Source organism: Narcine bancroftii, chromosome 9 (genome assembly GCF_036971445.1).
Source record: "Narcine bancroftii isolate sNarBan1 chromosome 9, sNarBan1.hap1, whole genome shotgun sequence".
Classification (NCBI taxonomy): domain Eukaryota; kingdom Metazoa; phylum Chordata; class Chondrichthyes; order Torpediniformes; family Narcinidae; genus Narcine; species Narcine bancroftii.
The window spans coordinates 9,936,267-9,960,059 of record NC_091477.1 but is presented as its reverse complement, the minus strand read 5'-3'; the positions used below and the strand labels follow the sequence as shown (position 1 = coordinate 9,960,059).

Sequence of the window (23,793 nt, the reverse complement as noted above, 5' to 3'; positions counted from 1 at the left end):
TCTTGTTTATTCATTCTGTGGATAGGTTGCATGTGACATATGTATATAAAATATTTGTGTGTGTGTGTCTTTGTCGATATTATCTATTGTATTTAAAATTACAACAGGATCATGACTTTCATTTGCAGTGCACCAAACAGAATTCAAATACAGTAAGTACATTAATTCCTATTTATGAAATTAATTGACCTTCTATTTTAACTTCCTCAACAAATGAGATCCAGCATAGAGATAAAATAAACTTTCGCAAGAATTTCTCATTTCAGATCATGTCTGTTTCAAAATGAGATGATTCATATATTGTACAAGTCACACAAACAAAATATGAATAAACTACAGAACATAAAAGAAAGAGTCGGGAAATGGATTTATGGAATATATTATATTTAAGATTTGATATCTTAATCTGAGAACAGCTTTGTAACTCTCTTTAGAGATGTAAAAGACTGTAGATAATGAAGACTGGAACAAAAATCAAATTGCTGGAAGAACTTATCAGGTTAGGAGCATCTGTGGAAGGTGAGGGATAGTTGACATTTCTGGATAATACTGTACATCTGGATTGAAACATTGACTCGACCTTTGCCTCCACAGATGCTGCCTAACCTGTTGAGTTCTTCCAGCAATTTGATTTTTGCTCATGTGACTTTATTCCTCTAACTTAACTAGTCACTACATCAGGATTCCCGATTGTGAATCTCAGTTATAAAAGATAATTTCTAATGGAAACTATATTGGTATGCCTAATGTAACTTCAACATCTCCTGCAGTTGTGTATACAAAATTAATCATTAAAAATAAATTGGTACCATGTAACAATGTAGCATGCCATTCAATGCCACAGCAATCAGCATTGAATTAATTTGCTTAATATTGCACCTTTGCTCCTTTAGTCCAAGGTTTATAAACATTGCGCTTTTATCAATGGTTTTGCTGTCATTGTCGGAAATGAGTTCCAAGTGACTAAAGGATAATTTCATATTCATGGGAAATTAAAGGATTGGCAAGATAGTTTAAGTGAACCACGAGGTTTGCAGATGCTGTGATTGTAGTAAAGACACACCAAAATGCTGGAGGAACTCAGCCAGTCCTGCAGTGCCCATATGAGATAAAGATATATTGCCGATATTTTGGTCCTGAGCCCTTCTTCAAGGAACAAGCAAAAAACAGGAAATCTCAGAATAGAGATTTCAGAATAGGCTGGGGGGAGGAGTCCAAACCAACAAAAAGTGTTAATTGGATATGATAAGAGGAGAGAATTGATTTTGTTTTATGTGAAAGGAGAAAAGGGAGAGAGACAGAGCTCGGGAAAGTTGACAGGGGGAGGCGGGGTGGAAAGAACCGGGGTGCAGGAAGGGATTTAACTAAAGCCAGAGAAGTTAATGCCATCCAGAAAATTTGCAGGTGGTCTCAGTCTGGCAGTGCATGAGGCCCAAGACCATGGACAGACATGCCCCCTCCACCCCAGTGCATGAAGAATAATCCCTAATTTGTTCAGGAAAAGTAAATTCTAAATATCACTCAAATTTGGCTAATAACAAGTTATGAAATTATCCTGCATTTCATCCTTGGGTGTATCTTTCCTTTTACTCCAAATACCATTTCAGTGGTAGATCCTATAACTCATGTTAAGAAGGTCTGCTGCCCTTACATGTGTACAAAGTTTATATATTTGAGGATACATCAGAGAATCACACAAACAGCAATTAGTTTGCTGTGAATAAGTTTTGCTGTTTCATTCTCTGGATGGATGAAATATTTTGAGTTGAAATATATATAAATAATACAGTTGTAGATTTCTACTGTACAGAAACAGGCCTTTGGCCCAACTTATCCATGTTGACTAAACTCTTCGCATCTGCTGCAGATGTCCACACCTCCATTCTGGGCCCCAAACAGTCCTTTCAAGTAAGTGAAGCTGCACTTCACTTGTGAATCTACAGATGTAATTTACTGCATTTGATACTCTTATTGTGACGTGCTCTCCATCAAAGAGGCTGGACACAGACAGGAAAGGTTTTCTGTTTAGCACCTTCATTCTCCCTGCTGCAATTACCTCCCAGTGGTCAACTATTTCAATTCCCCACCCCATTCCCCTGCCAACTTGTCTGTCCACTGTCTCATGCACTGCAAGACTGAGACCACCTGCAAATTGGAGGACAGCACCTCATCTTCCGGCTGGGCACCCTCCAATCAGATGGCATTAACATTGACTTCTCTGGTTTCCATTAGCCCCCTCACCCTATTTTTCCCTATGTCTTTCTCTTTCTCTCTCCCCTTCTCATCATATTCAATTAACACGTGAGAAATGTAATGTGCATGCGCAAGCCGGAATGGGTGTTTGAGCAGCGTGGGCTGAGGAGAAGAAGGAGCTGGTTGTGAATTAAATAATAAAATGTTGATGCCATTTTATTAATACTGAAGAATATGTGAGTGTGTTCTTTTAAAGATTTGCGCACTGTCTATCTGGCCATCTGGACCATCAAGCCTGCTCCGCCATTCAATGTGATCATGGCTGATCTGATGATAGGCTCATCTCTACCGACCTGTCTTTTCCCCAAATCCCTTAATTCCCTTACAATATAGAAATCTATCTTATCTCATCTTTAATATATTTGCTGCTTCGATGGGCAGTGAATTCCACAAATTCGCCACCCTCTGGGAAAAGCAGTTCTTCCTCATCTCTGAAACTTCAGGGTATATCCCCTAGTTCTGGTCCCCTGCCAATGGAAACAACTTGTCCTGCCTCATTCATCTATGCCTTTCATAATTATATATGTTTCTATAAGATCCCCTCTCATTCTTCTAAGTCAGCAAGAACAGTTCCAAAGATGACTCAAGCTCTCCTCAGCTTTGGTCACCTAACTACAGGAAAGATATCAGTAAGATAAAAAGAGTGAAAAGAGAATTTACTAGGATGTTGCCCGGACTTCAGGAACTGAGTTAAACAGGTTAGAACTTTATTCCCTGGAGCGTAGAAGAATGAGGGTAGATTAGATAGAGGTATTTAAAATTATGAGAGGCATAGATAGAGTGCAAGAAGAAAGACTTTTTCCACTGAGAGTAAGTGGGATACAAACCAGAGGACATAGGCTAAGAGTGAAAGGGGAAGAGTTTAGGGGGAACGAAAGGCAGAACTTCTTCACACGGCTGGAGATTAAATGCCAGTAATTAGCTCACAACTAATATCATCATCATCGAAGTGCTGCTTCCTACAATCACAGACTTTCTTCTTTCAGCTGATAATTTACTGGTTTGTATGAACCTCTCGTCAGAAGGAGGAGACCTCAAAAATGAGGTTTAACTCAAGTTTGTAGAGCCAGGAAGAAGGGGTTACTTCCCTGATAAAGTTGGACCTCGTTACTGAACTTTGCCTGATGCGAGAGGATCGACTTCCTCTTTGTATTTGGACTTCAAGTATTAAAACAAACCAAGTTTTGGGATAAGCGAGAGAGTTAGTGCAGAGACAGTTTAATCTGTTTTCCATTTCTGCTCACCCTTAAGGCCTGTGACGTGCTCCAGAATAAAACCAAAGACTTGTGTCTGCATGATGTACTGAATGTTAAAAGAAAAGGCAATAAAAATGACGTTGTTTAACCTAAGAGAAAGTGATTTCCCATGGCACTTTTAATCTCAATATCTCATCTTCAAAAGTCTTAGGGTCTTTATTGGAACAATTACGTTTTGGAAATATATCACTTTTCACCAGCATGTTGGTAATAGCAAACTTGTCTGAAGTAGCAAACAGTCTCACAACTTTAAATGGAAATCTTGATCTATCATCAACTAAAGCAATGAAGTAGGAGACCTCAAAAATAAAGCAATATAGATCTGAAGAAAGAATCCTCCTTATTCAGCTTTACGAACACAGAAGGTGACTTAATAGAAGACTTTCAGATTATGAGAGGCAAAGATAGGATGGACAGCCAGCATGTTTTTCCCAGGTGACAGTAGCAAATACCAGAGGACATCTGCATAAGATGAGGGGAGGAATGTTTAAGGGATAAGATTTTGAAAAAGAGAGTAGTGGGTGCCAGGGATGGCGTATGGATGCAAGAAAAATGGAGGGTTATGGGTGTGAGGTACGGAAGGTTTAGATTGTTGAGTAGGTTTATATAGGTTAGCACAACATCGTGGGCCCAAAGGCCTGTACTGTCCTGTAATGTTCTATGTCTTTCTGTATGTTCTAAGGTTAAAAAAACTAAAGGTCGTGGGTTAAGGGTTAAAGGGGAAAAGTTTAAAGAGAACATTAGGGGGAACTTTTTTCATGGAGAGACTGGTGGGAGGGTGGACAAGCTGTCAGCTGAGTTTGTAAATGCAGGCTCAGTTTTGACATTTAAGAAAATTTGGACCTGTTCATGGAGGTCAATTGGACAAGGCAGAATAATAGTTCATCACAGACTAGAAGAGTTGAAGGGCCTGTCTCTGTGGTTAATAATCCATGACTCTAAGGTTGTTTGGCCCATTGTTTAAGCTGTTTCTGATAGCATGTCTCTTTCCCCCATGAATTTCTCCATACCACACTATGGACAATTCTTTGACATATTACCAGATCTTTTTAATTCTGCTTGAGAGAATAAAATATGTATTAGTTCATATCAAATTCTTTTTAAAATATTTTTATTGATTTTCAGTAATAATTATGGAATGTGCTGCAGAAAAAAAATATAAAGGAAAGCACTAGGAGAATAATCATGCCTATGAACTCCCAAAACACAGCCATAATAATGTAAAAAATGGACCTAATAAATCTAAATTTTTCAAAACCCTTAGCCCCAAACAAGGTTGAAATTAATATTGATGTAGCAAAGTAGCTCACTCCTGAGCTAATGAATAGCTCAGTGCCAAAATTCTGTATTAACACTGAACCTAGAGAGTATGGCAATAGTCCATGAACAGGCCCCATAACATGTTTGAATCATTAATTGCATATTTAAACATTACGCCACTGTACATGAAAAGATGGGGTATTATCTTTCCACTTAATCAAAATAGCATGTCTGGCCAGTAACAAAGTAAAGGATAAAATGCGACATTTAATTGGAGTTAGTAAAACATCGTCTTCTCCAAGAGTTCCAAAAAAAGCAACTAAGGGTTTTGATTCTAATTTTAAATTGAGAATCACTGAGAATGCTTGAAAAACCTCTCTCCAATATTTTTCCAAATTGGGGCAAGTCCAGAACATATGAAGTAAAGAGGCATCACATTTATCAGGACGAGGATTTATATCAGAGTGAAAATGAGATCATTTGACTTTAGACATGAGGGCCCTATGTACAACTTTGATTTGCAGCAGGCAGTGATGTAGTGTTAATCAGTTTGAAAACAGAGTCCCAATCTTCATTGGACAGCGAAGGTTCAAATCCTGCTCCCAGTCATTCTTAATTTGGACTAAAGGGGAATGTCAACTTGTCATAAATAACAGATGTTAAGATCTAATTCTAAAGACATTACCCCTGACAGGGCAGTGTGTCCTCACTTCAGCTGAATGCCTGTGTTTTATTTAAATCATCATTATTAGATATTGCAATTCCAATGTCACAATGCTTGGATAAATTGGTTGCAAAATTACTTAACATGTTCAATTTATTTTGTTCATTGTATTTACTTCCATTTTCTTTTTGGCCTTTGCAGATGCTGTGTAAACATTGAAGCTTTATTAAGATTATTCAAAAGTTACATTGGTACTTAGAAAGCTAGATGCTCTGATTACATTCTTTAAGGGCAAGTGCAAAGGATAAAAGCTACACAACAGTTCTAAAATTATGATTTCAATTCACAAAATTGCTTCAATCCATGCATAAGATGATTTTCTTTTATTTTCTCTGCAGTCTTCAAACTTTTGTTTATGCTATCTGTGCATAGATGACAGACGGTTCATCTTCCTCTGAAGAAACCAGGTTCTGAAAGAGTAACAATCAGACGAGAGGAGTAAAACACAAAAGTCTTCAGATACTGTGATTGAAGTAGAAGCACAATGGTGGAAAAACACAGTGTATTTTATGTAGCAAAGATAAAGATACATAACCAACGTTTGGGGCTTGAGTCCTTCATCAAGGAATGAACAAATTGCAGGCAGGTGCCTGAACAAAATGGTGGGGGGGGGGAAGGGCAGGGGGAGGAGCAAAGTCCCACAAGCAGGAGGTAATAGGTGGATAAGGGAGGGAGGCCCCACTGGAAAACCAGGGAAGGGGGCCGGAGGGATAGTTCTGTGAATGGAGAGGAACAGGGTGGGGAGCTGGAAGAAAGGGAATGGGAAGGGAGGGAGAACAGGGAGTAGGTTAGCAGAAACCGGAGATGTCCATGTTAAGGCTAACCGGTTGGAGAATGCCCAAACATAAAATTAGGTGTTGCTTCTCCAAGTTACGGGTGGTCTTGGTATGACAGTACATGAGGCCATGGACGGACATGTCATTGATGCAAACAGAGTGAAGGTGCTCAGCGAAGCTATCTCCCAGTCTGCATCCAGTCTCTCCAATGTAGAGAAGGCCACAATCAGATGAAGGTGATTGCTATTTCATATTTTTAAAGCAGCTCTATAAATTTGTTGCAGACATGAGGATTTCCAACAGGAATGAATGTACTTACTGTATTCGAAGGGGATTGCAGGCCATGTCTATGTCCTGTAATGATTTCAAACATCATAATTAAAGGATGACTCTGGAATATGAACTGACAAATGAACTGAAAATGTACTGCAAATATCCTAAATGTACTGCATTTCACTCTTCTTGATAAAGGATCAGGAACTATAAGCGGTTCGTGCAGCACTATTGCAGAGCTAGTGACCCAGGTTCATTATTGCAGAGCTAGTGACCCAGGTTCAAATCCAGCACTGTCAATAAGGATTTTGGGCCTTCTTCCCGAAATATGCATGGGGTTTTCCCAGTTGCTCTGGTTTCCTCTCACTCTCCAAAACTGTATACAGTGTTAGGTTAATCAGGTGTAATTGGGCGGCAGGGTTTTAATGGACAGAATCAATTTCTACTGTGCTGTCAATAAATCTAAATTCAAACTTAAAACAGTACAGCACTGCGGTGATACATTTCCTCCAGTGAATATAGCTGTGATTGACTACTGTATATATGGAGCTGGCCTCCCCACTGATGACTCATACCCCATGACTCCTCCCCCGTGGTCCTGGGCCATAAAGGTCGAGCCACCTCTCCCTTCCCGCCATTCCTATGCCTGGATCCCCAGGCCAGCAAGGTTCTACTGTACATTAAAGCTTATCGTTCCCTCTTGGTGGTTACTGGTAGTGCACTACAAGCACAAAACCAACCCTTTAGCCCCAGACCTGTGCCGAACATGAGTGCCAAATGAAACGAAAACACTGCCGCTTTGTCCTTGTTAGGACAAAAATTGATTTCTAGAAAACCCAGTTGCAGTATGCACACTGAGCATTGTAATTAGATCTGCAGGGCTGGTCATACATGCTCCTTCATACTTGCTGGGAGATTGCACAAATCACTCTGCCTCCACTTAAGAGTGTTTGTCAAGGAATCTCCTGGAAAATAAGATTGTAAACCATCCTATCCCATAGGCACTCCGTGGTTAGTAAGGATTACATAAGGTGGTATGTGAATGAAAAAAGGTTGATAACCACTGCTCTAAACTTTTCCTATTCATGCACCAACATAAATGATTTTTAAGCTATGTATCGGTGCCCAGATCTACCACTTCTCCTGGCAGCTCATTCCACATACTTTATATTCTATGTCTGAAAAAATTACCCCTTAGGTCCCTTTTTTAAAATCTTTGCTCCCTTACATTAACCCTATGTCCTCTGGTTTTTGAAAATGGCTGACTGTTCATGTTATGATCCTCATAATTTTATAAGCCCCTGTATGGTTATCCCTTTGCCTCCTACGTTCTGGAGAAAAAAAACCTCCAGCTTATTCAATCTCTCATATTACAGCCTTCCAGTAGCATTCGTAGAACGTTAGAACACTACAGGTCAGAAACAGGCCCTTCAGCCCATCCAGTCCATGGATCAACAATTATTCTGCCTAATCCCATTTTGCATCCAGACCATAGCTCTCCACATCCCTCCTGCTCATATACCTACCCAATTTTTTTTCTTAAATATTGAAATTGAGTCCACATTCACCACTTCAACCAAAAGATCCAAGTAATTTTTTTTTTGTTGCATCTTTTCCACATTGATGACATTTTTCTTACAGCTAGGCAACCAGAACTAGACACAATATTCCAAATGCAGTTTCACCAACATCTTGCACAGCAGTAATGTGACATCCCAATTCCTGCAGTCAATGCCTTCAAATTTTTCCTTTTAATTATATATTCTTTTTTTGGGATCTGGACATTGTTGGCAAGTCCAGTATTGATTGCCTGTCAATAACACCGGCACAAAGATTTTGCTTCCTGAACACTTTTGGGTGTATTTTATGGATTTTGAGTTGCGGACCGTGAAAATCACCTCACAATTTTCCTATCACATACTGTTTGTTAGATATAATCTACTTTTGTAATTTCCTCTGCAACACGCAATTGAAAATTCATTTTCTGCATTTGCAATTCAGAATCAGAATCAGGATTTGTTGTCATAAAATTCAGTGTCTTGCAGCAGAATCATGGTGTAAATATTCATATTATAACCATCCCACAACATTACTGTAAAATTTCAAATAAAATAATAATAACATTAATACTGCATGGAAAGTCAGGCAGTGTCTTTTGGTTCATTGATTATTCAGGAATCTGATGGCAGTGGGGAAGAAGCTGTCCTTGTGCCTCTGAGTGCTCGTCTTTAGGCTCCTGAACCTTTTTCCTGATGGTAGCGCCGTGAAGAGGGCGTGGCCTGCGTGGTGGGGGTCTTTGAGGATAGAGGCTGCTTTTTTAAGACACTGCCTCATGTAGATGTCCTCGATGGGAATGGAGTCTGGTGCCTGTGATGTCACAGGCCGAGTTAACAACCCTCTGGAGTTTATTTTTGTCTTGAGAGTTGCTGCCTCCATACCAGGCAGTGATGCAACCAGCCAGAGTGCTCTCCATGGTACAAACTGTAGAAGTTTATGAGAATGTTCGGTGACATACTAAACCTCCTCAGACACCTTACAAAGTATAGCCGCTGGCGAGCCTTCTTTATGATTGCATCAACATGGAGTCTCCAGGACAGATGTTAACACTCAGGAATTTAAAGTTCTTGATCCTGTCCACGACTTAGACCTCTTAATGTCCACAATCATTCCTTGGTTTTGCTGATGTTGAGTGCAAAGTTGTCGTCATTACACCATTCAACAAGCTGATCTATCTCCATCCTGGACGCTTCCTCATTGCCATTTGTGATTCTGCCGACAACTTTGGTGTCATTGGCAAACTTGTAGTTAGCATTGGAAATGTGACTGGCCACACAGTTGTGGGTGTATACCAAGTATAGCAGTGGGCTAAGTATGCATCCTTGGAGTGCGCCTGTGTTGATGATCAGTGAAGAGGAGATGTTGATTCCAATTCGAACTGGCTGGTCTTCAGATGAGAAAGTCCAGGATCTAGTCGCAGAGTGGGGTACAGATGCCTAGAGTTTGTAGCTTCTTGACCAGCACTGAGGGAATAATGGAATTGAAGGCCGAGGTGTAGTTGTTGAAGAGTAGCCATATGTATGAATTGCTGTTTTCAAGGTGATCCAGAGCTGAGTCGAGAGCCAACGATATTGCACCTGTGATGGAACGATTGTGACGATGGGCAAATTGCAGTGCGTCTAGATCTTTATTTAGGTATGTGTTGATTCTCATTATGACCAACCTCTCGAAGCATTTGATCATAGTAGAAGTTAGTGCTACTGGGTGGTAGTCGTTAAGGCAGCTCATGCTACTTTTCTTGCCTGATGATTGATGTGTTTGGCCTTCTTCCCTACTGATCTTGATGGATTTGGGCTTCTTCCTTACTGATCTTGGTGCAGTCAGTGACGAACATGGTGAAAGGTTTCACCAGGACATTGTGACCATGAGAAAGCAGTATTAGAGTAACTGAAATCCATCAATGCTGGCCGACTATTGTTGGACACTGACACAAGAGGCATCAGATGTTGAGTACAAATGAAAATCAGTGGCTGAACATTTTTAGGTCAGTTGAACTAAGGCAATGTGCCAACATCATTATGCAATTAACATGCTAAATTCAATAAGTTAATGTTTTTCCAATTTCCTACGTGATACAGCAAATCTGAAATTAACTTTGTGTTCAGCTTGAAGTGGTCTATCATAATCCCCAATTTTTTCTGAGGAAGTACACTTCTAAAAAAAATTGTCCAATGTAATTGGAATAAATTGAAAAGAGATGATAGTGAGCAACCTATTTAGTCCACTACAATCCTTCTGGAGAAGGTTGTTTCTTAATGCTTTGGAGAGAAATGGAATAGAATTGTTTACTGTCACATAAGCTGAAAACTTTGTTTTGCAGGCTGTCCAGGCAGGTCCATCTGATACAGAGCACAATAATTATAATTTTATTCATCAGTTATATTTGACAGCACAATAATTTTTAAAAAAAATTGAACCAGACCTTTTTGGATTTATGTTTTAGATGTGGACAGGAAATTGGTACATTTTTGTGTTATACTTGGCAGTGTCCTATAGTTAAACCTTTTTGGTTAGAAATAGGTAATTTATTGGAACGAATAATAGGACCACGGGATCCAATGTTATTTCTACTGAGTGATATTAGAGGTGTTAAACCTAAATTGAAATTGAATATGTATTAAAATAATTTCATTCAAATTGCTTTAGCAATAGCAAGAAAATGTATTGAAGTCTGATATGGATTTGGGTATGGAAAAATGGCACGTGGAAGTTCGGAGTTGTATACCACTTGAGAAAATTACTCTTAATTTAAGAGATAAATATATATTTTGGAAGATATGGCGCTCTTATTTACAAAGTGTGGGTGTGAATATTTAAATGAAGCTCTGACATTCCCTTTCTTCTTAAGGTCTCAGTATACTATAAGAAACTTTAAAGTAATCGACGCTCCTGTTGAGGGCCTCTTATCCACTTTTTATTTTTAGTTTCTTTAGTAAGGGGATAGAGAGGGAAGGGGATTTCATTATTCTTTTTTTTTTCTTTTTATAAATGCCACAAGTAGTATTATTATAAATTATGTGAATTGTTGTGGTTTTACATTTATAAATACATTTTTTTTAAAGTTAGGCAAGAATAAAAACAAAAGGTCATGGTTAAGTGTCACTTAAAAGAAAAGATGCAGGCCACAGTGTTAAAGAGTAAAATATAGTTAAACAGTGCAAGGCATCGTCCTTTACTAATGAATGACTTATAACAAAAGGAAAGAAAGTGTCTTTGAATCTGGAGGTGTGTGTTCTCAAATTCAAACTCATAGGATATGAGGAATAAATTCCTTTTATTATTTTTCAATGAATTTCTCAGCCATTTGACCCACTGCATATCGATCTGTAGAACGCGGAGCTTTATGCCAGGACTGCCTGATGCTTTTAGCAAGGTAAAAGTCAATACGATTTCAAACACTGCACCAACATTACTCAACTTGATTTTAAAAAAGGAAGAATAAAGCTTGAAAAACAAAGCTATCTTACCATCTGGTGCCTTGTTCTGGAAGGAGAGGGTTCCATAATGAATATCCTCTGTGTCTAGAGATGAAATGAAAACAAAGAATTAGGTTCTATAGTTGGAGGCTTTAACAAAGCAATGGGTTACTTCGGTTGTGGAAGCATTGGTAAGTAGCAGGATTAATGTTTCAAATTATATAGCTATTCTGTTGCTAGCTGCTTCGAGAAGAACTTTCATCAGCTCAGGTCCCTGCTCTCACTCCACAGCATATTCAAGTTGTTCCAAAATTAGTCTTAGCCTCAAAAGCTGCCGATGAAAAGTCCGTCGAAGATTACACCTTCAAGGTCTTAATTGATTCTTGAAGCTACACTCTAGTTTGCAAAGCTAAAGGACTAGAAGGGCTGTAATGGCCTGTTTCCGTACTGTAATTGTTATATGGTTATATTAGCTGTATTGTATGACAGGGTGGACTGCATGGTTTCAGATTTATAAAGCAGGACAAGTTAATACCGTGGTTGACTCGTGTTTTCTTTTCCAATATTTTTCTCTTTTCCCTCACCTCCCTTGCCTCTCACTGGGTTACGTTTCCACAAGGATTGACAACCTCTAGTATAAAAGGGTTTAGGCTCAAAGTGTTGGTTATGTACATTGGTTACATAAAGAACATTGCGTATTAAATTGTCTGACTTGTATCTTTTCCATATTCCTTATTTTTTTTAACCTTTGTTTTTCTTTTAATACCAGTCATCTGGCAATGCGGTTTGGGAAGGGGTTTAAGTTTTTCTCCTCTACTACTTTCTTACCTTCTCTTTTTCTATTATTAGAGGTTTATTTCTAAAAAGGTATATACTATTTAGGATATGAATTATGGATATAATTTTCAAATTATGTATGTTAGTGATATAAACAATATCTTATTTAGTTCCTGTAACTGTCCCAACTATGTTAATGAATTGTAGTTTTTTTGTTTTTATAAGTTCTTTTTTTAAAATCAATGGAAATATTTAAAAAAAAAATAAAAAAACACTGCGTGACCTGCTGAGTCTCTCTAGCACTTTTGTGTATTGAAATAATGACAAGGTGAGGGTGTTTAAGAAGTTCTGAGTGAATGGAGAGAGTAAATGATTAAACAGGCAAGTCCCTTTTATCTTTAACAAGGATATGGGTCCTGACCACATTGGTCCTTGCCAAGAGAAATATGTTAACAGCAGCCAGCAGAGCAGGTCATCACAACACAACTTATACACTGATACTTGGCATAGTGCAATGAGAACACTTGCGGAATCAGTGCTAGAAAGAGTCTTGATGGTATGGAGAGTTACATTACTGAGGGTGACTGGTATCTTTCCTTCTCCACCCCATTGTTGCCTGGGGCTGTGCCAGGAATTGGTGACAGGTTCAGCCCCTCAGTAGAGCTCCTGCAAGAATGAAGTGGTTAAGGCAATCTCATCACTGCATGACATGGTGCAGAGTGAGTCGCCGATCAAGATGTAATGGAGCAATCTCTGTGTGATCTGATACTGGGAAGCCATGCAGCTCATTGCCTGCTCAGATGTGGGGCTTCCATCAGTATGGTGAGTCTGAATCATTACTGGGGTCTGGTTCCATGTGTTGACAGACCACTCAGATCCTGCTGTCTCTCTGGATGCGGGTCTGGTGTGCAAAATTGAGGACCCCTGCCACCCCACACAGAGCATCTTTCAGCTATTCCTGTTGGGAAAGAGATACAGGAGGATCAGCGCCAGAACCACCAGGCTGAGGAATAGCTTCTTCCCATGGGCATTTTGATGATAAGAATCAAAATTTACTGTCATGAACAAATCACAAATTTGTGATTTTGCGGCTGCATGGTCTGAACAACCAAAGGAACCGCACAAACTAACCATCCGAGATGCTCATATTTCCAAAAATATTCCTGTCTATTTATTTATTTAATTAATTGTACATACAAATACTTGTCCTGCAACTGTATTGTTTGTCAGTATGTGTGTTATATCTGGTTGTACGTCTGCGTGATTGGCACCAAGGACCAGAGAATGCTGTTTTGTTGGGTTGTGCAATCAGATGTGTTCAAGATGTATGTTAATCTTCAATAATAAAATATATATTTCTTAGAAAAGTTAGTTTGTGGGTTGGATACAAGGTCACACACAGAGGTCACATCACATTTACAGAGACCCAGAGAGACAGTTCATTTCGGAGTCTGGGGTGTCTGGAAGGACAAGACCCTAAGGGAATTGAAGTGGGTCTTAATTGATTCTAAAATAATGGGTGTGTATGCACAGCCTCTTCTGGCAGCTGTTCAATTAAGTAAGTTCTTCCTACACTGACACGTGCTCAGATTTTACGGAGACATTAACCACTTAAACCTCTTGCACAGACATTTCACACAGAAGAATTTGACAATCCCTCCAGAGAAATCTCTTTACCTTCTTGTTTTGGCTTCTTATTGACATTTGAATATTCAGCAAAGTTACTCGCCTCGGGGATGTCTCCTGCAAAAGATACTTTACAGATTAAAATATTAACCTCCTCAGAATTGTGACTCACACCAACTGCAGGCTGCTAGCGACTTGGTCTATGGACTGCTCAAGACTGACTCATCAGAACTGGGATTCAAGAGGGTGCTAAACCCAAGGAGGACTCCTGAAGGGCCACGGGTGCTGAAAACCTCCTGTTCCTGTTGGAGGTTTGGACCTGGAGCTCAGGGGCCGATGGATTGAACAGGAAGAAGGCTGTGGGAGGACTGAAAACGAATCCATGGACATCCAATGACTCTGAAGGGATTCTCTTTGGCTTCTCTTTCTTTTATTATTGGGGGCAGTGGGCATTGCTAATGGGTGAATCTAAGTCAGGCAAAAGTTGATGTATATTGTGCATATTAGATTTTTGTAATATTACATGACAATAAAGAAACCTTGAAATCTAGGCTCAGTTCTGGACAAAGGAATACTTGGTGTTTTCATGTGTGAAAACCTTTCTTTGGCAAACCCAGTAAAGAGGCACAATGCTCCGGAAGAAGGGCACTGGCCCTAAATATAGACTGTCCATTGCTTTCCATGGATGCCGCATGTCCTGCTGGGTTCTTCCAGCACTCCTGTGTACTGTTCTCGCATTCACCATAAACAGAAGAAAATATAATAGATCACTGTTACAATGGCCTCCTCATGAAAAATCACTCACAATTAATCTACAGGTCCTCCAAATCTAAGACTTAAAATAGAATTGTTAACTCCATGAAATCTGATAGAATCTTTGCTGACAAAACATACAGAGGAAGAGGTGTGGAATATGATTGATTTACTTGCCTTCTTTCTTTGTCTTCCTGCTCAGAGACATATATTCAGCATTGGGTACTAGTTTCTCTTCACTTGCTGCAACAAAACACAAATCCTGATTATTCATTCAATGAGGTTTGATTTTCAGAAAGGTACATCAGATTTTTTTTAATGAAAAGTAGCCAGTCACTATTCAGATCTTGGATGAGCAGAAACGAGGACTCATTTCTTAAAAGAAAGCATTGCTGGCTAAAAGTATTACTCTTGGTGGATTAGATCTTTGAGTTCCAGTTCCGGATTATGGTGGCACGGCACGGCTGCAGTGGCCTCTCCAGACCGTGATGCTACCGAAAAGCGGAGTGCCGTGCTCAATTTTTAAACGATGGAGATGGGAAGCTGAGAAGAAACTTGACGTGAGATAAAGGTGTGGAAGAAGCGGCGTGGCCTTTGCTGTGAGGACGAGGCTTCTGGACGTAGGGTCCCACCAGTGGCTGAGGAGGAGCCTGGCTGGCTGTTCTGCAATGGCCATGTCATGTGCCTGGCTTGGAGGCTCGAGAGGCTGTGCCATCTTGGAGCATGGGGCCTTGCAGCAGATGATGGGGTCAGAGAGGAGGCTGTGGGGATCTCTCTACCATCACAAAGCTGATGAGCCTATATGGACTTGTGAACTGTGTGGCAGTTCCTGAAATATGATTGTATCCACTGTGCCTATTGTCTACTTTTTCATCTTTTACTGTATTGTTAGCACTGGTTTTTTTATTCATGATGTAGTTTTGTTTGGTGGTGTTTTAGTCTTGTGTAGTTTTTAATCTTTTGCTTTGTCTGAAGCAGAAATGATGTGTTGACTTATGTGTAATCATGGTCATGTGGGTTGCATTGTAGTTTCTGGAGGATGTAATTTTGTTTTTAACTGTGTACTGGTTTTAAATGACAATAAAGGCTTCTAATACTAGTAGTAGTTCAATTGTGATTATTTATGAAATATTTTTTTAAATTTTGAATTTAGACTTACAGCACAGGAGTTCTGCATTGATCCATGATTTCTTGTTATAGTGAAAATCCAAAAATGCGGATGTTAGAAATTCAGACCACCCGAGAATCTGGACTCTCAAACTTTTAAAATTTAACAGGCTTATGTGTGTATCCGTGCTTGTGCGTGTCGGCGCCACAGATGCCTAGCAGCAACAAGCAACCATGTTTAAAGTAGGTAATTTTATCACAAATAAATTCATTCGTATCCTGTATTTTTCTTTTACAATGATAATTTTTTTAAATAATTTCAAGCTTCATACACTTTTGTGTCGTGAAAATTTTTGTTTATATTTTTGTCAATTGTTGACTGAATTTTTCTTTAAAACTGCTCGTTTTGATAAATGAACCATGCTGTTTTTGCTAATGAATAAACTATCAAAATTTACCTGTTCGTCTCTTCTTTATTCCTCCTTAAAAGTGAATTTTAAAAGTTCTGCCCAAGAATCTAGAAGATTTGAAAATCCGGACTGACCCCTGAGCATTTTGGGACTTCTACTGTATTAGTCTTTGATGTCAGCAGGCATTGCAGTGCACCAAGATCAGGTTGGTAGAAATCCTACCCTTATAATGTTCAGGGTGCTTTCCCCTTATTTTTCAAAACCTATCTGAAATTGTGTTCTTTCAATATTGTGCTATCAGAGAGTGCTGCAGGCTAGACTTCAGAAATTTCTTCAATTACAAATGCTTGTGATGAATAATGATAATGTAAAATGGAAAAATGAATATAAAATATCAATAAATGCCTTTGCATTTTATGGTTGAATCATAACAAGATCAAAGCACAACAGTGTAATTAAAAAGGAAGACAACCTTAGGAGAGTTGGCTGAAGGGGGGGGGGTCTTTTTCTTTTCTTTTTTTCTTTTCTTTTATATATATTAAAAATAATGTTCATGTTTATGGTTAATTGTTGTATATGTTATGTACTATTTGTTTTTTGAACGAATAAATAAAGTTTAAAAAAAAGGAAGACAGATCTGCCATGAGCGACTGGAACACAACCCTTGCAGAATCCCTCTAATGCATCTTGTTCCAATATTACTTTGAATTCGGTGGATTTCAGTAGGATTTGAGTAAAGATGAGGATTGTCTTCCATGCTTCCTGTTGATTGTAGAGGTTTCTGTCGTTTATTTCTCAAATCTGCCCAGATAAAGGACACTTATTAAAATACACATTCCTTTTTTATCTAACGAAACAAACAAATTGCCAGTTAACTGAGAAGCTTTCCCGAAAGTTATAACTATGTCATCATGAGATAAGGACTTGGGATAAATTGGCCGCCCAACTGTTTTCAGATTAAAATATTTACTTGTGCAATGATGAACTATAATTTTTTACATCAATTATACTTAACACCTGAAAAATTTTAAAAAGTATGGTTTTCGTGAATCAGATTTGTGTTTTAGATGTGGTAATACAGTTGGAACTTTTTTTCATGCTGTTTGGTCATGTATACATATACAATCTTTTTGGAAGAAAATTCAATTGTTTTTAGAATACCTGTATAAGATTAAAATACTTTGAGATCCGACAGTATTTTTATTGGGTAGTTTGCAACCTCTGAAAGGCTTGGGATTAGATAAGTTTCAGCTTGCTTTTGTATATTTAGCTTTATCTGTAGCGAAAAAATGTATTGCTAGTACGTGGAAAGATACAAGTATGATTGATATTAATAGATGGCATAATGAGATGAAACATTGTTTAATAATGGAAAAAATTATGTATGTTTCACGTGATAATTATAATTTTTTAATTAATAATTGGTGTTATATTCAGAATATTTACATTTCAATTTACATTGATTAGATCTTAATATATATATTTAATTTTTCTTTAATATTTTTTCTTTTTTCTTTCTTTATGGCTCTCCTGAGGAGAGTTGGCTGAAGTGGGGGGGGGGTTCTTTTCTTTTATTTTTTAAATTTTTTTTCATATATATAAAAAATTACGTTTGTGTTTATGGTTAATTGTTGAATATGTCATATACTTTTTGTTTTTTGAACGAATAAATAAAGTTAAAAATATATATATTTACTTGTGTTTCAGACCCTACTCGATATGTGCAATAATCTACCCTGGTGAAGGGACAACGTCATTCTCATAGTTAATCAGACTTTAAACAGAAACTCTCTGAGACTGAGGTCTGATAGTCCGCAAAGCACAGATTCAAATCCCACATGGCAGATTGAAAACTGGAATAGAGTCCAGAAAAATATTTTGAATACAAAGCTGGCATCACTAATGTTGATCAACTATCAGGCTGCTGTGAAACTCAACTGGTTCATTGGTTGTACTGATGTGTAATTAAACCATTAGGTCACCAGGGGTCATCCCGGTGACCTTGTCTATAAAGCAGTCCAGAGCTACAGTCTAGCCTTCCAGGTTCATCTTGCAGAGAGATAAGACCTCTTAGTGTACATATTAGTTTATTAAAGCTGTCTTATACTCCACTGGTGATGTGGTTATTGTCAGTACACTGGTATCAATGTGCAAAGTTCAGATTTATTGCCAGAGTACATGCATGACATCACATACAACCCCTAAGATACTTTTTCCTGTGGGTGAGACAAAATTACCACTTATTGGTGGTGCAAAAAACTGTACAAGGAAGGGTACAAGGAAGAAAGAGAAGCTGGACTCAATCTAGGTCCACATTCACAGAATTATTTTTGCCTGGATTGACCCATTTCCTCATGAACATTTTTGGAATATTGTATATGGTCATTAGATACCGAGTTTGCCAATAAATCCTCAATTATTTTTTTTAATGGTATACTCATTTGCTTTTCTTCACACATAACCTGATATGTTACTTTTGTTCTTTGGCTTATATTTGTGGACGCAGTAGGAGACTATATGAAATTGTGTAGAATGCCTTACTATATTTGGGAGGTGCAGTTGGTGCAACACTATTACAGCACCAGCCACACAGGTTCAATTCCAGAACTGCCTGTAAGGAGTTTGTATGTTCTCCCCATGTCTATGTGGGTTTCCTCCAGTTGCTGAGGTCCTTCCCCCCCCCAGCCCCCCACATTCCAAAACTGTTCAAAGTTCGAAGGTTAATTGGTCACATTGGTGTATTTGGGTAACGCGGACTCATGGGGACAGAAGGGATCATGTTATATTAGTCTAAGTTTTAAAAAGAATCAGGGATTTCTAGACCATAAGTGGCAATGTTGAATCTAATTGAACTCAAAGGCTTATCACAAATGCATATGGTATGTTTTGGAACTAATGGTGACATGAGGTAATAACTATGCTACAGAGTTTCATGTTACTCCCCTCGATAAAACATATTCTATTCTTAGCTTTACTACTGTCCAATCAGTTACACGAGTTGCTCGACAGAGAAGAGTTGAAAAATCCCGTGAAACGGTGTGAGAGCAACAACCTGATCAAAGAACATGAGGAAGGAGATGATCATTGACTTTAGCAGGACAATGACCACATCAACAAGTCTGGAATAGAGAGAGTGGAGCACCTCAAGTTCCTTGGAGTTCACTTAACTAGTCGTAGATGCTTAACATCTCCTCACTTGTTAGGAAGGTGCAACAGTGACAACCTTTCCTGAGAAGACTGAAGTGGGCAAGGTTACTGGCCACCATTATGTCAACCTTCCATAGGAGCTCTATCGAGAGCATCCTGGGCAGCTGCATCACAGTGTAAAGAAATGGTTCAGAGGTCAATGCACAGATCCTTCAGTGTGGCAGTGAGAATCACTGAAGTCTTCCCCTTCCCCATCAACTTAATCTACCGGGATTGTTGACTGAAGAGAGCTCACTAAATCATTGAGGATCCTTTTCACCCTGCACACATCTTTCAGCTGCTCCCGTCGAGAAAGAGATAGAGGCACCTGTGTTAAAGGCAAGGGATAATAAGGGGAAGACAGGAAGGGGAGGAGCACAGACCAACAGAGAGAATATGTAGATTGGATATGATAATAGGACAGGAGAGAGGAAAGGGGAGTTATTGATTTTGGCTCTGTGAAAGGAAAAAGAGGGAAAAGGGTAGAGAGAGAAAGATGGAGCTGGAGAAAAGGAGACAGGGAGGAGAATGGGAGCATCTCACGGAAACGGGAACAGTTGATGTTTATGCTATCCAGTTGGAGGGTATCCAGATTGAAGATGAGCTATTCCTCAATTTGTGTGTGTGGCCTCTGTCTGGCAGTATATGAGACTATGGGCAAACATGACAACAAGGGAATGGGGCGGAGAATTGAAATGGGTGGTCACTAGGAGATCCCCGCTATTGAAGAGGACAGAGCCAGGTGCTCAATGAAGTGAGCTCCCAGTCTGCATTCGGTCTCTCCAACCATATTCCTTGCCACAGGTACTATATGTCATCTTTGAGTTAGTATTGGTTCACTCATGGGATGCTAACACAGTCACTACATGGCTAGACTACTGCAGAAAAGCAAAATTCTTTGAAAAGATTCATTTAGACTTAACTCATGGTTTGGAGATCATGGATGAATAATACAGGAGTTTTCTTAGATCAAATTCCACACCTGCAACAGTGTTTTAGCAAATCAATAAAAAATTCTTCAAGTACTTTACCTTTCAGTTTACACTTTCTTAGAGACAAGACCACTACTAGGATAATGATAAGAAAAAGAGCCAGGCACCCGGAAATTACAACTCTGGTGTATTTAAAACTGTGATCCCCTGTAGGAACATTAAACACAGATTTCACATTTAATTCACAGATTAAAATAACATTATTCCTAAAACCGCCAATGACCCAGCAATAACTCCACTGGTAAATTCACAGCTCTACCATCCAGTGGTCCTGGGTTTAATCCTGATCCAGGTTAACTGACTTATTTCAGGAGATTTGAGGGCTATACCAGTGGTCAATAGTTAGAGACAGGCAGCAAATCGTACAGGATTCTTGTTCCTGGTCTGAACTGAGCGAATTCTTCTGGCACAGTTAGTGTAGCGATGAGTGAAACCCTATTACAGCAACAGCTTCCTGGGTTCGAATCCAGCTCTGTCTGTCATGAGTTTTCCCCATGATCTGCGCGGGTTTTCTCTGGTTTCCTCCCACCCTCCACATACGTACGGGGTTGTTAAGTTGATTGGGCAGCAAAGGATTCTACTGAGTTGTGGCATTAAAAATACATGCGGATGGAATTCAGCTGAGATGTTCCCTGCTGTGCCACAGAAAATTGCCACTCACAGTGCGAGTTGAGACTGGAATAATGGTGGATGAGAACTGCTCACAACAGGGAGGTCATTGGCATAGAACTTTGATCCCCTCTGAACAGGAGATATATATATATATTAACTCTTCATATATTAAAACTTTACTCTGCATTTAATTAGCACCTAACTGGAACAAACTATTCCATTGCAATCCAAGTGTAAGTATGTTTGGTGCAGACAACCCTTTCTTGCTTTCAGTAGGGTTGCTGAGCACTTTAATACCACACACCTAGAGATCACGCATTGGTTGACCTGAAGGTTCCAGGCCTTAAATGTCCTGAGCAGTTGGCCAAAGAACAGGGAGATCCAGAAGTAATGGTTCTAATGACTAATGACTGTGATGGGGAAGTGCTGATGGAAAGTTTCTGGCTGACCAACAGCACGTCAAGGTGTGCCAGTGATCTCATCTCTTGTGTGGGTCTCTGCAGAGCCGGGAGCACGACTTTCCAAATTGGGAAATAAGGACACGACAGTGGGAGTGGGGCAAGAGCTTTGGCTGATGGACCAGGGTTCTAATGTCACCGACAAGGGGCAGAGACCTACTGAAGACTTCAGACACCATTGGATACTGCAATCAGAAGAGTTCTCCTCCAGGAGCAGGGAAGTACCAATCTAGAGCACATCATTCCAATCATGGAGCAAGCTGCTACTGTCAGGGAGTTGACAGCCTGTGTTGGGGAAGGCGGGAGGCAATGACAGCAATCATTCAGTGAGGATCCTATCAGATACACAACCCATTTGATGCACTTACCGGGGGGAGTCTAACTACCAATCATGCAAACCTCCCACCAGTCAGACGGCAGCCACTGGGTAGGGAGTGGAGAGGGAACAGAGAAGCAGAAAGACTAGCAAGGACACATTATAATGATGTCATTAAAGGATAACACAGCGAGAATAGTTAACACAACTGTTAACTTAATAATTATCAATGATATTAATATGAAAAAGAGTTTATTATATTTGCAGTAAACAATTAGCCTACCAAAAGGGACACAATCCATAATCTAAGCAGTGACATGATTCAAATGGCAGAACAGACTCTGAATGGCCACATTCCGCTCCTACATCTCACGGTCTAAAGGCATCACAACTTTCATGATTGTCAGAGGATGCTTCTGGCATTGGCTTACAACGATGGCGGAGATGATTTAAAGTCTTGTTGTGGAATCCAGAGAAATTGTTTTTTAAAAAAAACTATTTGGGATTGTGTCCAATTGGACTCTGACGTGAAATGATTCAGGTTATCAGGAATAAAAGATCAGCAAGGGAGAAGGTCATTCTGTGCAGGTCACGAATATGAGAAGCTGAGAAACTTACGCTTAACATTCAAGGAAAATGGAATTAAAATCTTGGGTGTGTTTTGATGAAACAACCCACAGGTCCACGTTCTCCCGCCTCTGTCAACATCTAGAATAATCAGCAGTAACGATTTTGCCTCCTGCCTTTGTTCTTTAAATTTTTCCTCTTCCACCGTTTTCCCATCTTCATTGATCCAAGCGAGTCTCATTGATTCAGTCACTTGGGACACGGAGCAGGTGAGAGTGACTGATTCTCCCTCAGAAGGTTCGGCTGTGACTGAAGACAAGAAGAGCACTGAGTTGTTGAACCTGCACCCTTTAACGCATTGAACTTTAATTTTTCTCCAGCACAAAAGATCAACACCATTGTGTGTACCACCAATGTGAGTTTTCACAACCTTTTTGGGACGTTTCAAAAACATTGCTCAATAAACCACACTGTTTCTGCCCACAACATTCCCCACACCAGTGAAGAATGAATCTTCATTGGGAAGATGCTCTTATTACACCATTTTTTTCTCCACTCACACACCACTTTAAGTAATCCCTTACTAACCACAGAGAATCTGTGGCATCCTATGCCATGGGTCAGTGGTTCGCAACTTTTTCTTTCCACTCGCTCACACACCACCTTGTAATCCCTTACTAATGACAGAGCACCTTAGAGCTCCTCTAGAAGGTTGACACGATGGTGGCCGGTAGGCTTGCCCATTTCAGTCTTCTCAGGAAGGGCAGTCACTGTTGTGCCTTCCTGACAAATGAGGAGATGTGTGTCCACGAAAGGTCACTAGTTAAGTGAACTCCAAGGAGCTCGGTGCTCTCCATTCTCTCAACTACTGAGTTGTTGATGTGTAGTGTAGGGTGGTCATTCCTGGTCCTTCTGAAGTCCACGATCATTTCCTTCATCTTGTCCACGTTGAGGCTCAGGTTGTTACTTTCACACCATTTCATGAAATGTTCCACCTCTTCCCTGTAGAGCGACTCATCATTGTTGCTGATGAGGCTGACGACTGTTGCATCATCTGCAAATTTGATGACGCTGTTGAGCTGGTTCTGACACGGCAGTCGTGAATCAGTAGTGGCAACAGGAGTGGGCTGAGCACACAGCCCTGAGGTGCACTAGTGCATGACAGTCCTCGCCGATCTGCTACTGACCCAGACAGACTGTGGTCTCTCTGTTAAGAAGTCCAGGATCTAATTACAGAGAAGGGTGTTGAGCCCCAGCTTCCCACACATCAATTCCCAATACTCCGTCCATTCATTGGATCCCATCCATCAATCAATCAGGCATCACCAACAACCACTGACCACCTGAAACTCTTCCCATCCCTCCCCTCACTCCAACCCTGATTGTAATCCTCACACTATGACAATTTCTAGCCCACAGCTTGACCCCCAACACTTTTTACATGTGCTTCAGAATTGGGGGACTCGCTGGCAGT

The 23,793-nt window shown here is 39.7% G+C and overlaps 1 protein-coding gene and 1 long non-coding RNA gene across 7 annotated transcripts in view; one reads left to right on the top strand and one right to left on the bottom strand.

The window, feature by feature from the left end:
• Positions 1–5,635: 5,635 nt before the first annotated feature.
• Positions 5,636–23,793, bottom strand: part of LOC138743175 (uncharacterized) — a 55,861-nt gene continuing 37,703 nt past the window's right edge. For 4 of the 6 annotated variants that reach the window (XM_069898091.1, XM_069898092.1, XM_069898095.1 and 1 more), the window contains 8 exons: positions 22,371–22,628; positions 20,406–20,513; positions 16,891–16,989; positions 14,849–14,914; positions 13,970–14,035; positions 11,567–11,620; positions 6,589–6,623; positions 5,636–5,903 (listed from right to left, as the gene is read on the bottom strand). In XM_069898091.1, coding sequence (XP_069754192.1) covers positions 5,847–5,903; positions 6,589–6,623; positions 11,567–11,620; positions 13,970–14,035; positions 14,849–14,914; positions 16,891–16,989; positions 20,406–20,513; positions 22,371–22,628 — 743 coding nt within the window. In that variant the 3' untranslated portion in view covers positions 5,636–5,846. The remainder of the gene's footprint in view (positions 5,904–6,588; positions 6,624–11,566; positions 11,621–13,969; positions 14,036–14,848; positions 14,915–16,890; positions 16,990–20,405; positions 20,514–22,370; positions 22,629–23,793) is intronic. The other 2 variants (XM_069898094.1, XM_069898097.1) reach the window with 2 other exon arrangements.
• On the top strand, positions 15,808–18,596 carry LOC138743176 (uncharacterized). Its single transcript, XR_011344687.1, has 3 exons — positions 15,808–16,021; positions 16,269–16,393; positions 17,896–18,596. It is a non-coding gene; the product is annotated as an uncharacterized lncRNA (long non-coding RNA).